Source organism: Cavia porcellus, unplaced genomic scaffold (genome assembly GCF_034190915.1).
Source record: "Cavia porcellus strain 051 isolate PalLab524CR breed Dunkin Hartley unplaced genomic scaffold, mCavPor4.1 scaffold_1, whole genome shotgun sequence".
Classification (NCBI taxonomy): domain Eukaryota; kingdom Metazoa; phylum Chordata; class Mammalia; order Rodentia; family Caviidae; genus Cavia; species Cavia porcellus.
In genome coordinates this window covers 33,058,201-33,083,033 of record NW_026947484.1, presented here as the reverse complement: position 1 = coordinate 33,083,033, position 24,833 = coordinate 33,058,201, and the positions used below count along the sequence as shown (strand labels likewise).

The following is a 24,833-nucleotide window of genomic DNA, read 5'->3' as shown; positions in this document are numbered from 1 at the left end:
GCTGTCCGCCTGTACACTCATAGTCACCCATTTTGGTGGCTATGAATCTAGACACCCATAGCCATGTTGGTCACACATAACCCTGTTCCATATTCTCCACCCCATTGCAACTTGGCAAGACCTCTCACTAACGTCTTTTTAAGGACTCACTTTACTCCCTAGAGCAGCTGTTCCCGGAGAATGGCATTTCCATATCTTCCATCTCTGCAGATGAGCCTGCTTTCCTCTCTCTGAAGGAAATCAAGAACACTTACATGATTCTCTACATAATTCCTCTTCTCTGACACACAGCCTGTGTTCCCTTCTTGTCTCTCTTTCTCTGAAGAGGAGGTATGTGGTCTCTTCATTAGTATTAGTGCCTTCTAATTCTACTTTCTCTTATCTCTTTTACTGCTTCAGCCTTCCCCTTTTACCCAGTTTTCCTATCTAAATACAAATATGCTTGCCTCTACATTCTGTAAAACAAAAACCTTTATGTTAATTCCCTTAATAGATTTCCTATCTCTCTTTTACTTAACTACCAAACTTTCTGATGAAGAATATTACATTCCCTCTTACGTTCATTTCCTCTGCCACCTGCTTGTTTTCTCACCCAGACAGCCTCATGCTCACCTCTACCATCCCACTGAAATGCCTTCTCCAACAGGGATTCATGGAGCACTTCAGTGCTTCAGAGCCCAGAAGTCAAAGCTCACATCTCCCCACTTTTACCACATGATCTTTCATGTCACTGTCAACATGCTTATGTTTGAGAGCTTCAGAGTTGTATAAATAACTTTCCCATTGCTGGGACAAAATACCTGAAGTCTGCAACATAAAGCAGTGGTTTCACTTGGGTCACGGCTTTAGAGGTTATAGTTTCTGGTTGGCTAGCTTCAATGCAGAAACCCAGTGGAAGGGCGTGGTGGAACAGAGCTCCAAGTCCATGGTAGCCCAGAAGCACAGCCCAGTGGAAAAGTACCAGTGAAATACATGTGCTCCAACGAGATGGCCCCAGGGACCCAGCTCCACCTGGGCCCCACCTACTAACAGAACATGTAGAAGTGAGCATCAGTGGGTTAAGCCACTGATGCATATTGTATCCCCATATGATCCAATCTCCTCTCCAAGAGTGTCTCCATGGAGTGAGAGAGATAATTAAGATTAACTAGGACAAGTCCCTATTGGTCTGGGTGCATACATACATTATTGTAGATCCAATTCTACAACCTTCTCACTGACAAATTAGAATATGAATTTATAGAAGCATTTTCTAGACAGTGCTTCACATGCAGTATTTTGAACAGAATTATACTGGTTTAACTTTCCGATAAGGATCTATGGTTTGAACCAACTTTGGTTGTAGCCAAGGCCAGCGATGTCCTGCACATTTCTCCCATCTGTTGCTTATTAGCACGTTGAAGAAATAGCAGCTCTCAGTGTGGCAGCAGTTGTTTCATTCAAGAACAGTTTCTTAGCACGAAAACTTCTAACTCATACTAAACACTCCTAAATTATAACTTCCTAGATAACAAGCGTAATACATTCTGCCTCCCCTTTAAGATGTCTTTGCTTTATTGGTTGCCTGGAATTAAGACAGAAACTAATTAAATCCTATTTGTGGGATGGTAGCTAATTGTCCACTCTGTGAAGATATTTGGAATTTGCATTAAGAGGCTCCAAATAACTATAAGGTAAGATTCTGGAAGGATCCAGAATTAAGTTAAGATGAACTTTGTTCCCTCAGAGAGCTTACAGTCAGGTCATCAAACTAAGAGAAGAACCTGGAGACCATAATTGAAGGCAGACCATGGGCAGGGACCCACCTCAAAGGAGAACCAATGCCCATGTAGGAGAACCTGGTCCTCTGAGATTTTAGACTGGGGAAAATGTGAGAGATTTGACATCTGTGAACTTACCTGTTATTTAAGAGAAGGTCTGTTGAGAAAAAAAAATTTATCTGAACTGTCAGAAATGAACACATTATATTTGACATGCTAGAGTCATTACGTAGAAGATAGTATGCAAACAAAAAGTGTCATTTGTGTTTTTTAGAGTGCCTTTTCCCTGGGTTAAATGTTTGTGCTAAGACCTTCCTACCTCTTGGCATTGTGTCCATTTAGAGACTTTATGACCAAAGAAAGATTTCTGTAGAAAGGCAGGGGCCCTGTGGAGATAAAATGCCTTGTGTTTCCCTGCAGGCAGTTTAGCTCTCTCAGCAGAGTTTAATAGCTATTCATACACTGAGAAGATTTTATCTCGTGTCCTATTGGTTTGGGGTCATTTGCTGGCTCATATTATATTGAAACGTGGGCAGAGAGAGGGAGTAATTTGTTAATGTCATGTATGATGAACTTGGTTGGAAAGGGAAGTGTACCCACTTTATAATAACACAAGTGTTTCCTTGCTAATCCCTTGGCAGGTTCATTATCTGTGCAGCCCCAGGCAATGGTTAGCCTATCGTGAAAGTGAAATTTAACCCTCAGCGTGAAATTAATCCTCAAAGACTTATGTCTGCTCAGTCTAGAAATAATACATCCTAAGTGATTCTATAATCCCTGACTCTTTCTTTATGCAAAGGTGCTAAATAGTTATCGAGATGTTATAGAGCATGCTAGGAAATTGATTTTTGTTTACTTAAGAAAACTGGACAAATCTGTAAGAATAAAATGTCTGATTTTTCCAGTTCAGGTTTACAGTTGTAAACCTGTCCTGGTTGGATATCTACTTTTAAAGCATTCAGAGGGTGATCATAGTTATGTTTGTGATGTGCTTCATCTAATATACAGAAAAAGTTTTTTTATTTTTTAATTGTCACTTGACAAGGAGACTTTCACTCAGTTTTTTGACATTTGACATAGAAAAACTGGGAAACGCCAGGAGCATGTCAAACAAATGTGAATGGTTCCATGTGGAGTCAGGGAACCTTTAGCAAGGGGTTAAGCGTAAAAGGAAGGAAGGCTGTGTTCATTTCTCTGCTTCTGCCTTTACTTTGCTTTGGGCGGGGAGGGGGAGGTACCAGGGATTGAACTAAGGACCTCACACTTGCCAGGCAGGCACTGCGCCACTGAGCTAAATCCCCGGGCCCAAGATGGTCTTTTCTTGTAACTTTCTTTCCAAGGTGTATGGGCAGTGAGAGAGAAGGAAGGAAATGTTAGGATTGAAAAGGGGGTAGAAGGAAACCAACATTTACTGAGAAATAAAAGTACTAAACATTTTACATACATTGTCTTATTTAATCCTCACTGTGAATGGCAGAGAATATGTTACTTCTCCAGATAAACAGAAACATTTACCTTTCCTATCCAAGTTTGTGCAGTGGTTTTCTGGTACAGTCAAGATTTGAACCTGTGTCTATCTGATTTCAAAGTCTTTTCTGTTTCCATAGTATTAGAGAACCAAATACCCAGAAAAGATTAAATTGATTTGAAAAACCAGTGAAATGTTGCCTGATGGAAATTCAGCTTTTCTCCTTGCCTCCAAATATAAGTGATCTTTGTAATGGTTGCTTAGACTAGTAATGTTTCTCTGTGCTTATAGTGATTCTTTTTTCTTTTTTTCCATCATCTATCGTTAGGCTGCTGTTTGTTCCATCTTTACTATGATGCAGTTGACTGATATCTCCACTCACACACATTAAAAAATGTTTGTGAGATAAGCGAGCAAAAAACTCAAGGGAGTAAGGGTGCACGGTAGTTTATGGAATTCTTTATTTCTAGACATTTCAAAGAAATCAAGGATTTTCTAAATTTAGGAAATGTATCTGATTTTCTACGATCCCACAAATGTGCACTTCTTAGGAGTCTCCTATTGCTTTATTATCTGCCACCCACAATTTAAAATGACTTTTCAGTAGAAAAATTTGGTCTCTTGACACAGCTGTGTCCCTTACCTTCCCTGGTCCCTTTTCATCTTCGTCCTCCAGATTTTGGTTCTTCCACGCTAGGTCTGGCCGGTTTTGTTGTTGTTGTTGTTTGTTTGTTTGCCTGTTTTTTTTACTTCACTCCAGCTTCCTGTTGCTCAGTATAGCTTGCCGCTCCATTGTGAGAGGAAATGAAGTTGATCTGGCCCAGTTTCCCAGAGCCACGTTTGTTGGAAGTCAATCTCGTTTTCCTAAACAAATGCAAATCAATTATTTAATAACTTGCTCTCATTTCCGCCTACTACTTACGTATTTCTTTTTTACTCTATATATGCCTTTTAAAAAAAAGCTTCTAGAATATTTTTCCTAAGCTTTCAAAAATCGAAAGTTTTGTTCGTAGAGGAGAGTTATCGAGCCCTCCTTGTGAATGTCTATCTCCTTTCTAAAAATGCGCTCACATGGTGCTGTTCCATGCCCACCTTCCTACTCTCCCATGAAGCACCTTGCTTGTTACCCAGATGCCACCCTTCCAGGACTCACCAGCGAACTGCTTTAAGTAAATTTCTCTATTCAACCCCATTTATTCTCCAATCCATCAACCCAGTTGTATATACTGTCTTCTCCAGGCATTTATTTACTTTCCATATGTGTATACATTATTTATTTTAATAGCACTGTGTATTTACTTTGAACCGCCTTCTTACTGCCCCTGGTTTTTAAACTTCCGTAGGTGTCCTTCTCTTGCTCTTCTCAACACCTGATACAGTTTGTTACCCACTTTATAGATGGACTGAAAAATTAACTTTAATGAACTTAAATAGACATTTTACAATTTAATGAAATAAATGTCTTCTAATTTTAAGCAAAGTGAAACAATTCAGTCACTGATACATGAGCGCTTATTTTAGTAAAATAAAAAGAGATTCTAATAAAATGTTCTTTATTGTTTAGCCACACATGCACACAAAAGAGGTGAAATCTACTTTGTTTTCTGAGATTTGTATAGTGATTCTAAAGAGCACCACAAGATGTTCCTTTGAAGTGGAGATTTTCACAAGGGTAGAAACAGTCATTTATAGTGTTTTAAAAAAATCTTAAAAATGCATAAAGCTGCAAACAGGCAGTAAAATTTGTTGCAATGCAGATTTGAGTACCCAAGAATGTCTTACTCTTGACATTTGTTTATAATTGTGTTTGTTTTTCTAAAATTACTTCCAAATTGTCAGTCTTCACACGAGCATACAAAGGGGTAATAATCACATTTCAGGCCTGTTCATTAATACAGAATATTACAGAACATTGTTTTCACTCTTGAAAATCCCTCCACAGCCATAAAAGCACAAACGAGATTGTCCCTGCTGTTTTAGCCAGGCCCATGAGCCTCAAAGCAATAGGATATTTATAAGAAAATTCCAGACATAGCAGTGCTGCCATGATCCTTATGACCCAAACTTCCTAGATTTTGTCTCTTGTACTAAGGAAAAGCAAAGAGCCATGAAATTTATATTGCAAGTTCTCAAATCAGTGTTATGACTCTTTACAAAGAAGACATGTGTATTATTTTCTAGAGTTTTGAGGAAAAAAAAATTACTTTTCACTTCTCACTGCATGCTAGTGGCTTTCAGTCACTGTCTCTATAAACAGCTCCAGCATCTGTCTCTCCAGCAGTGTCCTGAGAAGCTCTCTTACTCTGTTTTCCAGTGAGAGATTTGATTTTCTTTAGGACTATACTGACAATTTTTCATATGTGGGGAACTCTATTTTATTTTTATGAAAGTAACAAAGGCCGGGCATGGAAATGGCTTGAACATATCTACGTATTGATCTTTCTCAGATTTTACAGTGGTAACAGACCATACTGCTATCTTCAGCTGCAACTCAAATAGCTGGAAGGAAATGAATGTTGTGTATTTAAGAGTCTTTCAATGTCCCTAATTTAATTTGGAATTTAATTCAGTAGATTACATTTTGCCTTTCTCAGGAAACACTTTGAGAGCCATATAGGCGCTGTACCTTCATTCTGAGGGCTGATGCATCTCATAAAATATTGTTTGAGGAACACCAAAGGAAGCATTTTGATCTTTTAAGTTCAGAACCAGCATAATAAAATTATCTGGTATTTTATTTCAAGCCTATATAAATAACTGAAGTGATGAGGGACTACCCAATTAGTAACACTAAGTTTATATGAGAAGAATTAAATTTTGAAAGTCAGAATTCAGTTTTCATATTTTCCCAACTTCTGTCCTCCCTCTGGGTGCTAGCCATGTCTCCCCACACACTCTGATAATGTTGCATGTGTACAGCTCTGCATAAAAACTAGCATTTTAGCCTTAAATATTACTGCAAGCTGGAGTTTCCCAACAGAAACATAATGTGATACAGGCATATAATTTTAAATTTCCTAGTACACACATTTAAAATTTAATGCCTAATGCAATACAACATGTAATGATATACAACAGTTAAAAATAGTCCTAGCAAGGTAACAAGTTATGGTTAATGAAACAATATTTTATCCTTCTTTAGTTAATTAGGATACATTTATTTCTTCAGTTTCTCTATCCATGTTTGAGTTGCTCAGTGGCAGTACTAGGGAACAATAGTTTTGAGCCTTGTGGATGTTACTCAAAGCTCTAGTGCCTTTTTAATTGTCTTTTTATATGTAATGGTTGTTTACATGAGAAACATGATAAAACAAAAACAAACTGCTTTCTGTGCATCTACTGGAAACCTGCATGAGTAAAATGCTTTGTTTAGCTGGATTAATTTCTAATGAGATTTCTCTAATATTAGTGATACACGTGTGTTGGGAGTGTTGGTGGGAGCAAGGCTGTTTGATCAACCTGTGATTTTATAATAAGATAAGTATCTTCCACTTTTAATCCCATTACTAAGTCTTAGTAACACCAAGCTTTAGCATGCATCCAAAATCATGGATTTGATAATGTGGGATGTTGAAGAGGGAATAATGATTAATTTGGAAAAATAATTTCAGTCTTATGACAGCCTATATAACTTTAAAACTAGGTAGAACTTTAAAAAATATTTATGTTCTCCCATTTTGTCTTTCCTCAGGGAAGGAATATGAGAGTTTTCAAGTTCCTCTTTTCCTAATAAGAAATCATCAAAGACTTACTAGTATGCCAGGATATGGTTTTCAGAGAAAAATAAGCCTTTAAATTGGAATGCCTGGGTTCTGAATGTGAATTTTCACAGTCTTTAAGCTTCAGACAGATAATGTACTGAACCTTTGTAGTTTCCCTTGTGTGAGGTATTTCCCATGCTGAATGATACCAATGAGTTGTGTGAAATAATAGTTTTTCATTCGGTTTGGGCTCATATAATCTTTTGTTTCAAATACACAGAAATAAAAGAGTATGAATGAGCTAAAAAAAAAAAAAGGAAAAGGGAAAATTGTGATTAGTTCTTTGGGTACAAATATTGCATGAATTAGGCTGAGATAAAGACACTTTCCCTCTAAGAAACAATGTAAACAAAAGCATGATTCTTCCTTTTGTGTAGTTTTGAAGATTTCCCTATTTAAGTACAAAGACTTGGATGCTAGGTGACATTCCACTAAAAATATGCACTATGCACGCTGCACATTCCCGTAAAAAGCCATCGTCAGCTCTCTTGGTCGGGAAGCAATCAACAAGGAAAAAAATCTAACAGCAAACAGCAAGCATAATGCTGAAGAGATGTAAAAAGAATTAGGGAAGTTTCTGCTAGAAAATGTGCATGTGTGGTATTTGAGCACCTGTTTTAAGGTGTCTATATGTGTGCCCTTGCTCAGCAAGCTGCCATCCTCATTCCTGGTCTCACTGAAAGGACGTGCTGAATGGCTATGTTTACATTGTCACTCTGTCCACTGGACACTGCTAAACAAACGTGTTAGTCAGCTGAGGCTGGGCCAGCTCCAAATATTCCCTGCAGAATTTTAACTGTGACATGGCTTTGTAGTGAGCAAACCAACAGGAAACAGATGACACTCCCACATTAGGATAATTCTAAGAGGTTTTATATATAGATTAATTACAAAGGTGTGGGCAGGGTGTGAGGAAACCAGAGGAGTAGCAGGAGCTTAAAGCTGTCATTACGTGTAGGCTCAGAGGTGTGTGGGAAGGGAAAGGCCACTGACACTTCAAAGGTGAAAGCCATGAAGAGATGGAAGTGCAGACTGCTGTTGACAGAGACAGCGAGCCTGAGGAAGTCTCATGGGAAGGCACCAGACACATAAACACCCCACCTCATTCTCCTCCCTCCTCCTGTTACCTGTCAGGATTCCTCATCAACCAAATCCAACTGGACGGCAAACAAGGAGTCTTTTGAAGTAGTCGTTCAAATCACAGGGTAGAAAAGGGTGGAGAATGGATCTGAAAGAGCAGAGCAAAAGTATTTCACATGCATTGTGGAAAAAAAGTAAGTGGTGGACCATATGTTTGTATCATTTTATACCAAATACAGTGCGAGGGAGCAGGAATCATGAGTGGCCAGAGGAAACAATCTATAAGGAAGACACATAAAAGAAAACAATATTGAGACCTGTGTCAGTTCATGAAAACTTGCTGAAGGAACAAATAAATTCTTAGATTTCAGTGATTCAATTCAAACCCTTACGCAGTATCCCAGTGCAGGTGTGCCTGGATGGTAGGGGGTTTGGCTTGGTGTGCAACTTGGAGATATGGGCTGTTTCCATCTTGTGGTTGAAGTCGCCAGTGCTTTAGAGTCCTTTTCTTCCAAGTTGGAAATAACACAGTCCTGGGGTAAAGCATATTTTACAAGTAAAACAGAAGAGAGTAAAAAGCACCATTCACTTCTTAAAAGTCTCAGTCTAGAAGTGACACACCAAAAAGAGATAGTCACATATGTGTACCTCACTGTAGAGGGTGCAGGTGTGCTGGCAAAGATGTAGGTGTCTCCTAGCTTGGACTCTACACACCAAAATAGAGCTGGGAGGGTTTAGTGGACAGTTCATTACTTCTGCTGTAGTCCCTGATGGATTTCCATATCATGGTCCATTTTCTGAGAGACCTCTCTATACCTTGTCACATACTGGTTCTGTAAAGATCACCATTTTCCTCATGTGAGTGACCTTGAGAGATATGTCAGTGCTACCACCCTAAGCCATTAACAAAGCCATGTTCACTTTGTATCAGAAGTTGCAGTGCAACAAAAAAGGTCATCCACTTATGCTTTCAAATTTCTAAAAGGTTTAAATCTGTAATTCAAAAATGTTTTCAATATCATTTTTACACCTGTAAGTATGATAGCATCAATCATTAGTTGTATCTTAACTGACCTGTGCTAAACTTTTTCTGTAAAGCCCAAGTTTTGGTAGACAAAATTGCATGAGTTAGAAGTTGCATGGATTTTTTACATTTTTATTTTTTAATTAAAATTAAGAAAATATGTTTTTATTTACACAATGCAACATGCTGTTTTATAGTTTTTAATTCCCTTGTTAGTTAACTACAACTCAACCTGACATGAGTAATACTACTAAAAATATTTAATTCGAACCAGTCTTCACTGCAGAAAATTTGTTGGCATCACATATTTAAAGTTATGAATATACTGACTTTGCTGTTGAAATATTCATTGCTTCCCTTGCTTTATTTCAGAAGTTGTGTAGAATGAAATCAAATGAAAAAAGTAGAGAATATCTGCCAGCTATCCTATAAATTATATTAAGATTTTTAAAAAGAGATTTCAAAGTATGGAATTGCAGCTGTCCTGCCACCTCTGCCAGAATTTGACCTAACCTCATGAGTAAGAGCAGGCTTTGCAGTTCCAAAAGCATTTGTACTGGGAAGCAGAATTTTTTGTAGTGGTTTCTCATTTTTTTCTTTTTCTCTTTCTTTCTCTTTCCTCCCACCAAAAGGGGTAGTGCTATTCCACCAGAGCCAACAGAAAACTACAGTGATTTGGTCTGAATTCTGAGAACACAGGTTTTTCAACAGACATGTTCCTTTTTCCCTCAAATTGTCAAACTAAACATACATCTATGAGAGCCTAAATAACAGACACTTACCACAAGAAAACAAACACAAAACACTGTGGACGGCGCATTTTATTTGAAGAAACAAACAGAAACAGAATCCACAAGACACATGGGGGAACAGAATGAAAAAGCGGGTGGTTGAGGCTGGCATCAGCTCTGCTTTGTGTCCTCACCCTCCTCCTCATCCTAAATTAGAAATCACTTCTTGTTCAGTATCTAAGGAGCCACAGAACACTGACCCCTGAGGAGGAAGAATCCAGAAGGGAGAAAAGCACCCCACAGCAGGATCTGCTTCCTATAAAGAGTGGAGGCTGTGCTACTCTGAGATGCTATCCCCAAGGGCCCCCCACTGACAACCACAGCCAAACCTATAGGCAGAAAATTCTAGAGGAAAATGGAGTACTGGTGCTTCCTCCTTTCTGGACAGCTCATTCTCAAGGAAATTTCAGACTGGGCCAGAAGCCACTCAGAAACTCAGTTCTCTGGCACAGAACACGCATAGACATGGTTTCTAAACAGCCAAAATAGAAGTTGCAAAGGCCAGGCACTAATGTTCATAAGCTTGACTCACAGTATGGTTCCTTGGGCCCTCATTCAGAGCCACCACCAAGTCACGTTCTCTGGTCCATAGTTTGCTGCTGGTTTAAAGTGGTGAATAAATAAAACACAAAGGAAGAATACAGAGCAGAAGAAAGCAGGGAAAGTAGCTTAGATGTAGACACACTGACATGCAAGACACAACTCCCTGCCTACCAATAAGGGAGAAGATAGAATAAACTATCCATAGGAAAAGAACCAGGAAAAACACTGTGAGGCTTTTGGTTGTGGAGCTAGTCTGCTCAAGCCTGCCAACCCAGTGGAGGTCTGTGGGTAACAGCACAGGAGGGTAATTCCATTCAGAAGATCCCCACTCACTCTGATAACGCTGCACAGGATTCCTTGGTGTTTAGGGACACATGCAAGAATACCACAGATCTGGGAAGTCCTTTCTGTATTTAATACTTTAATGCTGTAGAGTTGTCCTCTTTTAGAATGCAAGTTTCTATAAGAATGTCAAGGTCATAGCGTAGCAGAGTTTAACACTTGAATGTCCGTTGCAGTGTTGGCACTCATGAATCTTATTTGGCATGAATTTAGGGTTACACTTTATGCTCTGTTAAGCTCAATAATAAGCTGTTACTTGTGAAGTGAGAAACTGAAATTCCAGTTTATGATTAGCTGAATGAGAATGAAGGAAGCTCCATTAGATACAACTAGAACTCATCACAGCAAAAATCTGAAGGAGGAAGTTTAACCAGAATGTATTTATTCACTGCAGATTTCTCACTTGGGCCCCATTTCAAATGAATACCTTATGTTTAGCATTTGGTGTTTTAGGGAAAGTAGGTTACTTCCAATATCCGATTATTTGGATCTTAATTTGTAAAAACATGATTATTTTAAAAAGCTAATTATGCCTTAAAATGCAAACTTACCCATATGTAAATGTTGCTAGTTGCAGTCAGGTCAGTGTTTTATAAAATTAAATGGCTTGAATGTCTTGTAGTGTTTTGTTACCTGCCAAAGTACCTGCCTGTAATAGTGCCCAAATTGTTAGACATCTCTCATTAAACATTTGGTTTCTGGTACAAGTTCTGGACAGGTTAGTCGTGCTCTTGGGTGGAATTAATTCATGCATCACTTATGTTGCTAATTTACCAAGTTATTTTTAAAGTATTTTTAAGATATTTTTATGATAATGATGAAACCCCACCCTTCCACTGCGGCTCTTTGGAGTGTGGGTTTATAACATGATGGAATATTCATTTTTTGGAAGAATTTACTTGAAAGAAAGGAAGAGAGGTTGAGGGAGAATAAAAGAACATTGCAGATTTCATTGTATTGATCTCATTGATATCGGTACTCACTGTGTTCCCCAAGCACACGGTAGGCACAGTTAATTGAAAACTGACTATTTTTAGGGTTCCAGACATAAACGTCAATGTCAATTGGGTGATGTTTAGGTAACATATTTCATTCTTCCTAAATAAAAGGCTTAGGTTACAAAAAAACCAATTTAATCGTCATTCACTGAAATAGAGATGAATTTATAGTACAACTGAGTGTCTCCAGGAAAATCTACTTCCTTTAGCCTGATACTTTCTAGCTCTAGGCTGATACTCCCCCCCCCCCCGCCAAGTGACTGTAACTTTACAATATAAGAAAACTACAATTACAGGATAAGGAAACCGAAATTACAAGACACCCTGGGATGACAATATATACGTAAAAATGCTCTCAATGTTAAAAATAATATACAAGTAAGCATACGATTACCATTTCTTTGTCAGTTTGTGGTCTTAGACGTGTTTTTGAAAACTGTCCTTTCTTGGAATTCATGAATATCTTGCCAAATCTTGGTGATCTATAAGATCAGTCTTGACATAAAAATAAAAGCTTCCTTGAAATTTTCCTCAACTGTGACAAACATAAGCATATCTTCTTCCTTTTTAGCCAAGTTTATTACCTTCATTCTCCAAATTTCTTTGTGACATTGGTATGCATGCTTATGAATGCAAATAAATCCCTCACTTATAATCTTTTGGGGGGGTGTTATTGATAAGCATCCTTATCAGTGCTAAATAAACCATGTAACAAGTACATTCAACCCATTGAACAAAAATGGAGCAGCTGCTCAGGTCTTCATGCTCCATAGTCTCTAGGGTTCTCATTGCTGAGGCCCTCACTCATGGGCTCTGCTACATAATTAGTTTCTGTAAAGTGGTTCAGTTTCCATAGCCAGTGAGTGGGTTCTGCAGAACTGGAATTTGATGTTCTTTTTAATGGAGACTTCTAAGAACTTCACAGTGAGTGAGATTCAGCTGGTAAGAGTGGTGGTTCTCTGTTCACAAGGCAAGAGATACTGTTGGTGAGGGTTAGAGAAACTTGTGAACTCAAGGAAATGTGTGGGAAAGACCAAAGAGAGAAAGAACATAGGTCATTTTTTTTGGAGGGATCAAAATTTTTAAGACTGTATTTTGGGAATGTGGAGAAATTGTATTTGTTGTGGCTATGGCCAGTTTAACATTTATGGGATTTGATGTAGCTCTATTCTCATTACCTTGAAAGTAGGTTTTATTTGTTTTTGATTTGTCATTTCTTCATTTCTCAAGTACAAGTTGGTTTTCTGCTCTTTAACCACTTTAATGGGCAACCCAGGAGAATGTACTTTGGAGATAGTAGGTAAGTATGTGATAGTGTGCTGGCATTAAATATGAAATTAATTAATACATGTATATATCTATATATGTTATATTCAAAGAGTAGTAGCACTATAACCTGATGTTAAGCATAATTTTATAATATGACATGTATCTTACAAAGCCAAATAATTAAAAGTCATGCTAGTCAAGCTTTTGTTTAATTGAGACCAGTTTATGCTTGGAGCATTTAAATTATACAGCTATGCTAATTAGCCAATTTTATTACTTGTGGTTTAACAAAATTAGATTTAGGTTGTAATCTCTAATGATCATTTACTTCTGACTTGTTAACTAGCATGTTGTCATTAAAATAAATTTTAGAATTATATTGTTAGTGTACTTAGTTATTATCCCATAAGTAACATAAACAACTGAAAGAAATTGTGCCAGATGGTAAGATAAACTCTCTTATCATGATTCATTTTACAATATCAATTTTTACATAGATTCTAAATACTAGTAACATCATATGTCTTGTGACAGCATAAGAGGTACAAAACTACATCTATTTCACCACACTAATGAGAGACATGTAAGTAAATGTTTATTACAACAATATGTGGTTGGAAAGTGATGAACTATTTATAGCATATTTAAGTGTGCTCTTCAAAAGTGTGAAGTATAAAATGTACAATTGCAGAATAGTCTTTAAATCTCCTTGGCTGTCAAAGGAACTATAATTAGATGTGTCTAGGATCACAGGAAATTATTTAAAATATAATCAGCCTATCTGGGTTGATCTGATATTTCAGGAAGATAATATTTTTGAAGCTCTGTTTTAAAACATGTTCAAAATTACATGGCACAGAAGATTTTACTTGCTTTTGTGGTCTTGCCAAGATGTTGTCACTTTATCTCTAGTAATTATCTAAACTGGCTGAGCACTAAAGATTACATATTTCTTCAAGTTATAAACAGTTTTATAATAACATAGAGAAATTTATTGGTCTCCTTTACAGTATTATAAATGTTAAGCTACAGCTTAGCCCAGCCCACTGACACCTATTCAAAATACAAAATTTAAATAGGCAGAAGACATCTTAATTTTTGCCAAGTACAAGTTTCTATTTTCTTTTGTAAAGAAGGAAATGATGAAGCAACAACAAAATATCTTTCTTTTTTGAAATTATTAGAATAATTTTATGTGCTTCCAATGATGTATGATTGTAAGCTTTTGACTTCATTTGATAGGCAATGTTGTGTAGAGCCAACTTAACCTGGATGGACTTCTTAGCATTATTTTAGAGCACTAATTGTCATCCAGCCTAGACTGTGAACCCAGCAAGCAGAGATAGTGTTGTAATCAAAGATGAACTGAGCTCTTAGAAGCTCTGTGTAGCACACATATTCTACCTTGTTAATTAGTAACATTTCCCTGTCTCTCAATTACTTGTGCTTTTCCAGAGGATTCAGTGTTATTCCCTTTACCTTTGTACCATTATCTCTGTAAATGTTCAGAAGGAAATGCATGTGTAGAATCACAAGCTATGCCTTTCTGACATGATTGAAGGTCATGTATACCAAGTGCCAAGGCAAATTGTGTGGATTATTGTTGCAATTTGTTCTGAAGTAAAAATACTCAAACCTAACTTTTCAAAAAAAAAAAAAAATTCCTGTCACTCTCATCAAATACTTAAAATGGGAACAATAAAGCTTTGGACACAGAGGAATGTTAGAAAGAACCCTCCCCCGCCTCAGCGCTTAGGGGAAAAAAAATGGAAAGAATAGTCTCTTCAAAATCAGTAACCTCACCCCCTGCCATCTGATGTAGTCTTTCTGCAGGGATGATAAACACAGAAGCCCCATGGGTTATCCTTTCAGAGAATGATGTTATTTCTTCTGTTGGAGTTGATTTTTCAGAGTACAGGAAACAAAGACACATGGTGGGAATTTTTTTTTTTAACACTGTGCTTTCTAGGGCCTTTTCCCAAAGTTGTTGAAGGAAGTGTGTATATCTAAATTTCAAAACCTCAGACATGTCTTTGCGTGTTCGGTCAGACTTTGTCCAAGCTCATTCAAAGAGTGAGAAAGCAAACATGCTCTGAAGGAATAACATCTTATTTCTGTATGATAGGCTAATTACAGTGAGTTCAAATCTTTATTTAATCTTCCTGCAGTTATTCTTTTAATGTGTTCTATAATTGCAAACCTTTGGTCTGTTAATCACTGATTCATTAGTGGGCTTCTCAAGTGTTTATTAAGGAGTGTGGGTAATATTCTGGTAATTACTAATAATCTTTGTTCATAGCACATTTACAAAGATCTCTGCGGGAAGTTCCATTAGGTTCTCACTACTTATTATCAGTATACAACTTTTATTACCAGTCTCTCGCCCTTATAAAATATGGCACGTGAGGAATTTAGAAAATAAAATGTCTAAATTTTAGAAAAAAAGTGTCTCTTTTCTCTTATGGCCAGAAAACTCAAAAATTAACCAACTGTCACTCTTCCTCCAAAATAAAATTATTTTCTGCTTTCAGCTGTTCTCTTTACCAATGAAGAGAAAGGCAGAGGGATTAAATTATACATCTCACTAGTTATGCAGAGTCAATGACAGCTTTGGCATTATAACTGGTGGCTCCAAGCGTATGTTCTTTGACACAAAAGTGGAGTCATGATGGCAGCTAAATGCATTGTGATACATAAAATTCCAATGAAGGCTAGGGCAGGAGTCAGTGTGACATAGATTTGTCTTTGGTGGTAAGAAACCCTTGGAATATCCACCCTAAAGAGAACCAAACCTTGCTACTTCTTTTTTGATACCTGAAATCCTTTTAACAGAGGAAAAACTTAGACAAGACATGAAAACGAAAGTGAAGATGAAATGCTTTCTGAAAGCAGGGTTGAAGAGGGCGAGGTAGGAGAAAGTCAAACTTTGTTGAATGAGAAATCATCTTGAGACGGAGGACACCAGAAATAAACTTCACCCTACCGCATTTTTCACTCTTCCTAGTGCCAAAGGAGTGGCTCACAATGACTTTTGTCCCACAAATCTCCATCGGTTCTCTCCCCGCCCCACCCCGTGCACCCCAAATAATCTGATTTAATTTAAAAGCTGAAAGTGTGGTACTCAAATAGCGTGAGAACAAATTCCAGACCCAGGCCTGACCCTTTGCAACTAGTTGCTACCTGTTAAGATACAAATACTTGAATATAATAGTTTCATAATCATATAAAGATATAATTAATTATAATTAAAATAAATTACATATATGTGTGTTTTACACATATACACACATTCCGAAACTTTCAATTCTTTGGAAATAAATATATTTGTTCAATTTGACATTTTGGAATTTTCAGATATCTTATCCTAAAGCTTTTAATGGCAGCAAAGCCACTGTATTTCTTGTAAACATCTTACTTATAGCCATGTCTTCAAAAGTCCACAAACAAGTCAAAGTTGTCTATTTAATTATGTTGAGAATTAACAGACAAGTTTAAAATTGGTTTCACTCAGCACTCAGATGGATGAGTGCAATATGCTGCAATCATGATTCTTGATTATAGGGGAAAATTGCATAGTGAAGACTTTTTTTATGAAAACAGTTTTGACTTTAAAAAATACATTTTTGTATGCTGGGGATTTAGTGGCATAAGCACCTGCCTGGCAAGTGCAAGGTTGTGAGTTCAATTCCTGGTACCAAAAAAAAAATTTTTTTTGCATTGGTTCACAAATAGAAAGAAGCCCTTGGTTACCATAACTTGCTTAATATTTATGGTGTGGCACAGTCCTGTGCAGGCAGGCACGGTGACAGCCTGCTTCACCGGTCTTGCCAGTGTAGCCCAGAGTTTGATGCAGTCACACCACTTTTGCTTGTGTTTGATTCTGATCGGCTATCACGCAATGAATATTTCTCGACCTTTACTCCAGTTTGTCTGACAGCAAACTTTCATTCTAATAAAAGAAGTTACTCTGACAGAGATTCCAGATGTGTCCAAGCTGCTATTATTAGGACAATGGAGAGGTCCAGCCTTTTCTTCTGAATACAATCAAGAGCAGTGGAGCTTTGCCTTTGCAAGTCTAGAAAGAGTTATATTACATAACTGGAAAACTGTCTCCCTCAGCATAGAGAGAATTTGTTAGCACAGACTACAGCTTGAAAAACACTGATGTAAGGCTTTGGTCCAAGAGAGAAGCCTTTTAAGTTGCTGAAAGGCAGTGGAAAGGAAAAAGGAAATTGCTCTTTTATGTGATTGACCAAAAGGTACTATAATTATACCTACGTGAAACAGATTCCTTAGAAAAATTGATAACTCTGTGATCAGAGTAAGACATGTGTAATGGGACTAAGTACTGCATATGCTTTCCCTCTGCATAGTGTAGACACTGCTGTGTATGAGATTCATTATAGATGAAACACTGAATTTGTTTTAGTTTGTTTAATAGCACTTCCAGCTGATTTAACATAGCAGACTGTTTGAGAGGCTTTACCAAGGCATCCATGTTTGCCATATCTGTCTGTCCTTTTGCTTTGTTCATCCAGTGATGCTTGTGGACTCTTCATTTGGTTATTTTGATGTTACCTCTCCTGTTGGTAAAGAACAGCATCACTCATCATACAGTCAGCTTTTCAAAGAAGCACTCAAGGATCCCTCTGATTGCTTTTGTTTCCTGTTCTAAATGGACAGGGATCTCATATTAACTGAATGAATAATGGGCTGGAAATATTATTTCTTAGAGTTTAAAAACAGAAAGAAACTATAACCATGAAGTGCCTAGACTCTTAGTAGCCAGGCTAGTTAGCTAGTTAGTTATGCAGTAACTATGCTCCATATTCATGTTTATAAAGGTGTAGGTATGACCTGAACTTGCAGACACCTTAAAGCTCAAATCTCTAATACTAACAGTAAAAGAGAGGGTATGATGGATTTTCTAGACATGAGGGTGTGCCTGCGATGGTCTATCTGCTGACCTTCCAGAGTCCCATCTAAGACTAGGCCGCACAATGGTGACATGGCCATCCAGAGGTAGCAGAAGTGTGGGAGTGATGTGCAGAAAAGGTCAAAAGTTCTATATTCACCTATGACTTTATCCGCCAAGGACCCTTTGCTAACCAGCTCAGTCTTAGCCTGAACAATCAAGCCTATGCCTTTAGCCAAATGCTACAATGTCTTCCTGGGAGAAATATGCAGGCTCTGTGATGGAAGAGGGTCTTTGTTTTGCTTGCCCATTAGAAAGGACAGCCCTCCCTCACTGGCCTTTGTTCCTGTCCCACCTAAAATGCTTCCTCTTGGTTTGTTCTTTTTGCCTCTGTGAGTGTCAGGAGGACCAGCTCAAATCTCTTTCCCTTCCTGATACCCTTCCTGACCCTCCTCAGAAAGCAGTAACACCTGGGTAACGCTGGTGTCCAAGCTGCTTGACATTTGGGATGTTTTCTCTTTGTTGGCAATTATTTTTGTTTGTATTTTTATGCTGCTTCAGAGTGGACATAATGCCTTGGAAATTTGTAAAACCTTTTTGTCTCATATCATAAGGCATACATTAAGAAAATATTTTGTAATTTGAGAGAATAGCATCTAGACAAGAATTCAAAGTAAATAAGGAAGGGTTGTTACAGATCTTATGAAAAACGTCTCTGTGCATGTAATAATTTTATAATGTATGAAACTATTTTAAATAACTTTCTTAAAAGAACAATTAAAGAAGAGTCTTGGGTTTTCCAGCTCGACTTAAGAAAACATCTTGCATTCACAATGAATATAGGTTATGAATATGCAGCTGAAGAGATGGAGTTGCCGCATTTGAAGTAAAATAAAATTCAATATTTTGAAAATTGTTCTTTGTGTTCCAGTTATTTGTTCACAAATCTCAAAATCGTTCTCCCATTGTGTTATCTTCTGTTTAGTATTAGTTCATGTGTCTTTGAAGTGCCAACTCCTCTCATCTATATACTATAGGCCAGAAATATCCAAATATAGAACAACTGTCTGACCATCAGCCCTTGTTCTTAGGCTCGACAGAACCTCTACTGAGTCTTCTTTCAGTGTTACTGTGTATGTAAATCATATCACTGTCTTTTTTGTTTTGCTTTGTTTTGATATCTGGAATCAAACTCACAACCTCGTGCTTGCCAGGCAAGTGCTGTGCCACTGAGCTGTATCCCCAGCCCTGTTCACCAAACCATCTTTGGATCCCAAGCAACTTAAATGAGTTAACTGCTGAAGCATGACCTTCTTATAAACTGTGCAATTTAAATTTAAGAGTATAGTTAGTGTAAACTGATTATGTCTACATAGGAGGAACTTTGACAAAAAATCCCATACTCTAAAAATGAGTATTGATGAGACTTTAAAGTTTGGCAGTACTAGGTATAGGGTTGTGGAAAATTACTTGCTGTGTGCAAGATCAAAAAAATATGCTATGTGAAAGAGCAAAAGAACATGAATATATCATCAAAAATTTTTACTTAACAGGAAAAACGTCTACCTAACATGGCCTCTTTTCTTCATTTAGGTTGTTTCCATTTGTATTCTGGACTAATTCTCTCTCCCCCAGACTGTTCTCCTAATTGTTCTCCACTCCATACTCCTAATCTATTTAATCAGTTAATATTTACTCCGGGATTTGTATGTGCCAGAGCTATGCACAAACTCCCACATCCCTAAATGATATTCTCCTGATCAGAAACTTTTAGCAACTCTCCACTTTGTAAAAAAATATGTATTTCCAGTTTTACTTATCTTTGATAAATTCATTCCATTAATTTTCCCAATGGTTTCAATCGAAGAAATATACCTGCTCTTCTCTATGGTGTATAACAGTCTTCAGCATAATTCCCTGAGGCCTAAAACAAATAAAGTACATTATCCTTATAAGTAGATGTTGTGTTCATATTATGAAGCCAACAATATGGAAAAGACACCTTAAAATAAGTGATATTGGAGGTAACATTGAAATTTTTTTTAAAAATGGTGAAATTGTGGCGGGAAGGAGAGGTGGAAGAAGGGCCTTAAATCAGAACTGAAATAAGAATGTAAAACACAAAAGAGTGGGCAAACTAAAGAACCTGGACAATGGAGAACTGGGGTTAGGGAGAAATGAGAGCACTTAGCAGTTTCTTCTGAAACAAACCTTAGAGAAAATTTGAAATAAACAGCTAAGACCTGTTCCTGGAAACATTGGGAAATTGAGAGCTTAAAGATAATTATTCATACTCAAAAAGATGAGGAGGAGGAGAAGGGTCATGTTAATTGAGCAATGTAGTAAACTGCATAGTAATATGACCCCAAAATAAAATCCCACTCTCACCCCATTCGCAAGCACTTACCTGCCAGAATGAATTCCAGATTCACAAGCAGGATCCAAAATAGGCCATATTAATTGCTCAATATCTTTTACCTTGCTATTAAATCATCATCAAGAAACACTAATTAAGACAATACTTAAGCTACATACTAGTTTCATATATATCTTCAGATTTTGAAATTTGTTAATGTATGACATCTGTGTGTGCTTTCACAAAAATGCTTCAGGGTGTATCTGTTTAGCAGCTGAAAAAAGTTTTTTTCTATAGTTTCTATTAAAGCACAAAATTTCTATCAAATTCTATAGAAATAAGGCAAAGATGATGTAAGGCAATCAAATCAATAAAGTGTATTAGCAAAAATCAAAATATTTTAGATGAATCTGAAAAACTGCTGAGTTTTTAAGACTGAAAAATGAGAAAAATTCTTAACATAGATTTTTTGTTTGTTTGTTTTTTGTTTCTAGGTTCCAGATTCAGAGAAGTGCAACTGATCCAAACAGTTATAAAAGCTTAGGAGATAGCTTTCGAATGATTTTCCGAACAGAGGGGTATGTATTGTTTTTCATCTAGGGACAGTATGTTGATAGAGGTATTTTAATGTATTTCTGTAAAAACATATTTTCTCATTTTTCAATGGTTTATTTTTCTAGATTTATTGAGAAAACACACCTAAAAATGGACCTTCCTACTTTATGTTTTTCCTGAAATGATTAAAAATTGAATGCATATGTAATAGAAACTACCACAAAAGTTATTAATAACTTAATGATCAGAAGACAGTTTCTAATTTATGTCATTAAAGTCTTAAAAAGTTCTCATAGCTGAGGCCCCCTAAACTTGACAGTTCTTTATTTTGTAGTTAAATATAATCCTCAAATGCATTCCTTGTTTGCACAGTGGTTTATGAATATACAGTCAAAACATATCTGTGTCAAAAACTTATGCATCAAATCCATTACTGTATCTTTTAGATCAATAGTCCCCAGCTATTTTGGCACTAGACTGCTTTTGTGGAAGACACTTTTTTCATGGGCTAGGCTTGGTGGGAAAGGGGAGAAGGTGTCAGAATGATTCCAGCAGATGACATTTATTGTGTAGTTTGTTTCTGTTATTATTATGTTGCAATATATAGTGAAGTAATTATACAGCTTACCATAATGTGGAAGACTGTTGATGTCTTCTTTTAAATGTAGCTTTCTTTTTGTTTGGTTTCTTCTGCTGTATCATCACTGGGTCTTTCCCCTTTACAAAGAAGCTCTCTGATTATGTTTGGTTTTTATTCATTTTAGAGTTAGCTTTCAGGCTTACCAGAACTATGATTGAGACAGGCGTGCAGTGTGGCAATAAGACATTGACAGAGGTAGTAAATCCAATAATCACTGGACCCTGCATAGATTGAAGTGTGTGAGATTCTGACATAACGCTGCACCACATTCAGCTACACAATTGAAGTACATCACCTCATTTGCTACTATAAAGCTTGCCACCAGCTCCTGCTTAATTGTAACTTGCCATTCCCTGATAGGGTTTTAATATGAATTTACAAGCAGTTATATTGTTAGAGTTTTTGTGTGTCTTCGGAGATCATTGATCTGTATTTGCAGCCTCTCCCAATTGCTTGCATCACAGCTGTAGCTCCACTTCTGATAATCAGGTATTATGTTTTCATAAAGATCTTGCAAATTAAATCCTTCTCATGCACAGTTCACACAAAAGGGTTCATGCTCCTGTGAGAATCTAATGCCACTGCTGTCCCAGTGAAACTAAGGCAATACTGTGAATGAGGAGGAAAGACTGTAAATACAGATGAAGCTTCACTGGTTTTTCTACTGCTTGCCTCTTGCTGTGCAGCTCAGTTCCTAACAGATCATGGACCTATACGCGTGCATGGTCCAGGGGTTGTAGCTGATCAGGTAAATAGAATATTTTGTTTATGTAAGCTAAAATTGCCTTTGACATGTACATTCATGACTCTGTGAAGTACAATTTTCTAAAATATATTTTATAATATTATATGTAATATGTTTGCATTCAAAATTTATCTTCATAATAGTTAAAAATAGCTATTGAAAAATCTGAAAATACTGATATGTATATTTAGACTGTATTGTACACTTGAGATTCTTCTTACAACTGTATGAGGTAGGTTCCACTCCAATTGCATAGACTGAAAAAAAACTTTAGAGAAGTTAGTAAATCTCATATATAAATATATAAAAGTAGAGGAGCTAGGCCTCCAATCCATGTCAACTTGACCCTCCGTAGCTCATTTCCTCTCTTGTCATATTTTACTATAGATACTATTTTACTAATCATTTATTTCATGAATATCTTTCCATGCCAGTATATCCTTAAGAACACCATGTTTCATTGATATGCTGCAATTTATTAATTCCTTTGGTAAATCTTAATGTTTTCAGATTTTTACTGTTATAAACAACAATGTGATAAATATTCTTATATAGTCTTTGCACAATTGTGGATATAGATTTATATATTTAATACATACTCATATTTTAAAACATTTAATATTTATATATTGTATGTATGAAACTAATCACTAGCCATTTACTTATAGAATAAAGTGGTATTATTGATGCTGCCACAATACTTTTCAAAGAGTATGTACTGAGTTTATAACCTTAGTATTTGAGAGTTCCCATTTCGCCATACCTTCTCAACCACAGAATATGATCAGTTATTTGAGATAGTTGTTAGTACCATGTATCTCCTGTTGACATCTGTTATGAAAAATCTAAGTATCTTAACTGTATTTCTTTGATTGTTACTGGCATTAAGCATACTTTTAGGTCATTAGGTATAATTTCTTTCATGAGTTTCGTGTTCATATCCTTTACTCATTTCTCTGTTAGAGTTTTTAAAAAATTGACTTGTAGTAGAATGGTATAAATTATGGATTCAAGTTATTTGAATGCTACATAGATTGTAATATTTTTTCTTAACCTGTTGATTGCTTACAGTTACTTATTGTTTTTTCAGAAGTTAGTGATTTTTGAAGATTAGAATGTTGTGAACCTAACAATATTTCCGTTGAGCTTTCTAACAATGTTAAAAACAAAACAAAATAAAACATCCCCTAATACCAAAATGTTGAAGATTTTCTTCTGGTATTTTTACATGCAAATGTTTAACTCATCTAGGAATTTTCAAAAATTAATAGTGTATTATATAGGAATTAAATTTAATTTTGAGATTGTTACTCAGTTTTCAGACACCTCTTGGAAAACTCACCCTTCACACACTAATTGGAAATGGTACCTTTTTCATATATTACATGTGTGCATGCCCATCATCTAGATTTTTCTATTGCTTCTCTTTTTTCCTATTCTATCTCATTAGTTCATCTCTATGCTAGTTTTATACTTTTAAAATTATTTTGTCTTAGAGCATTTGGGGAGTGTGTAAAAACATGCCCTGAAATTTGAAGTTCAAATTCTTTTCATTGTGTGCAGAGCCCTCCTGGCATGTCTCTCCCTTTTCCAGTCTTATGCCTCATACACAGATATCCTCTAGGAAAAGCTATGCTTTTTAGTTCTCTGATCTCTCCCACTGTCATGGCTTTTGCATGCACCTCTCTATTCCTGGAGGCCCCAATCCTCTGATCTAACCAACAAACTAGCCTTGTTGATTCAAAGATGTCCTCAAGTTTCACCATTCCTAACCATTTTTCTCTACCATATGCTGAATTATTTTTCATCCTGTTTCTTTTTACTATTTTTGCTCCCTTCTCCTCCTCTTTCTTCCTTCCTTTACTTGCTGAGTATATGCCATAAAAAAACCAAGCATGCAACTTCCTGTCCTTCCTTTTCCGCTCCAAGAATATATTTACCTAAGGGCGGTGTCTCATTTAGTTCTGTATTCCTAATACCTGTGTTTGTCACAGAGTACAGACAGTGTGCACATGCTAAACACATGAATAAAAGTCAGCACACCAACATCATAATGCTGCAGAATGAAACAGGGCTGATAGTGCGTGCTGTGGATTGCTATCTCTGAAGCTTTGACAATGATCTTAAGGTTCAATGTAACAACTGAAGTCCTCTAGTAATAAAGGATCTGCAAGCCCTTCTTGCTCTTACTTTGGAGATGTGAAATCTAATTGGCATACACTAAAAATATACTTGTTTTTGCATTAAGTGGGATAAAAATTGCATTCATTTAACTCAGAGCACACATAAAGTTACAGAAATAATAATGTATTATCTAGTCAACATAATGTCCCTTTCTAGTAAACCAGTGATGTCTGTAATACCAAGTTCTGTAAGCTGTAACAGACATCACTGAATTGGATGTGGGTGTTCATTAGCTAGGTTCTTTATTTCAAGTGTGTTTTAGGGGGGAAAGTCATGTTTTGATATTAAATGATGGGGCAAACACAGTATGTGTGATCCCTGGATAATAAAAATTGGCAACTCCTGCACTGTATATATAATTGCTTCTAGAGCAAATTGACATTTTCCTGCAATGTCTATAGA

General features: G+C 36.6%; 1 protein-coding gene across 2 annotated transcripts in view; it reads left to right on the top strand.

The window, feature by feature from the left end:
• The window catches only part of Slc25a21 (solute carrier family 25 member 21), a 464,613-nt gene that overhangs the window by 317,738 nt on the left and 122,042 nt on the right, over positions 1-24,833 (top strand). For both annotated transcript variants that reach the window (XM_063230688.1, NM_001278766.1), the window contains one exon: positions 20,802-20,885. In XM_063230688.1, coding sequence (XP_063086758.1) covers positions 20,802-20,885 — 84 coding nt within the window. The remainder of the gene's footprint in view (positions 1-20,801; positions 20,886-24,833) is intronic.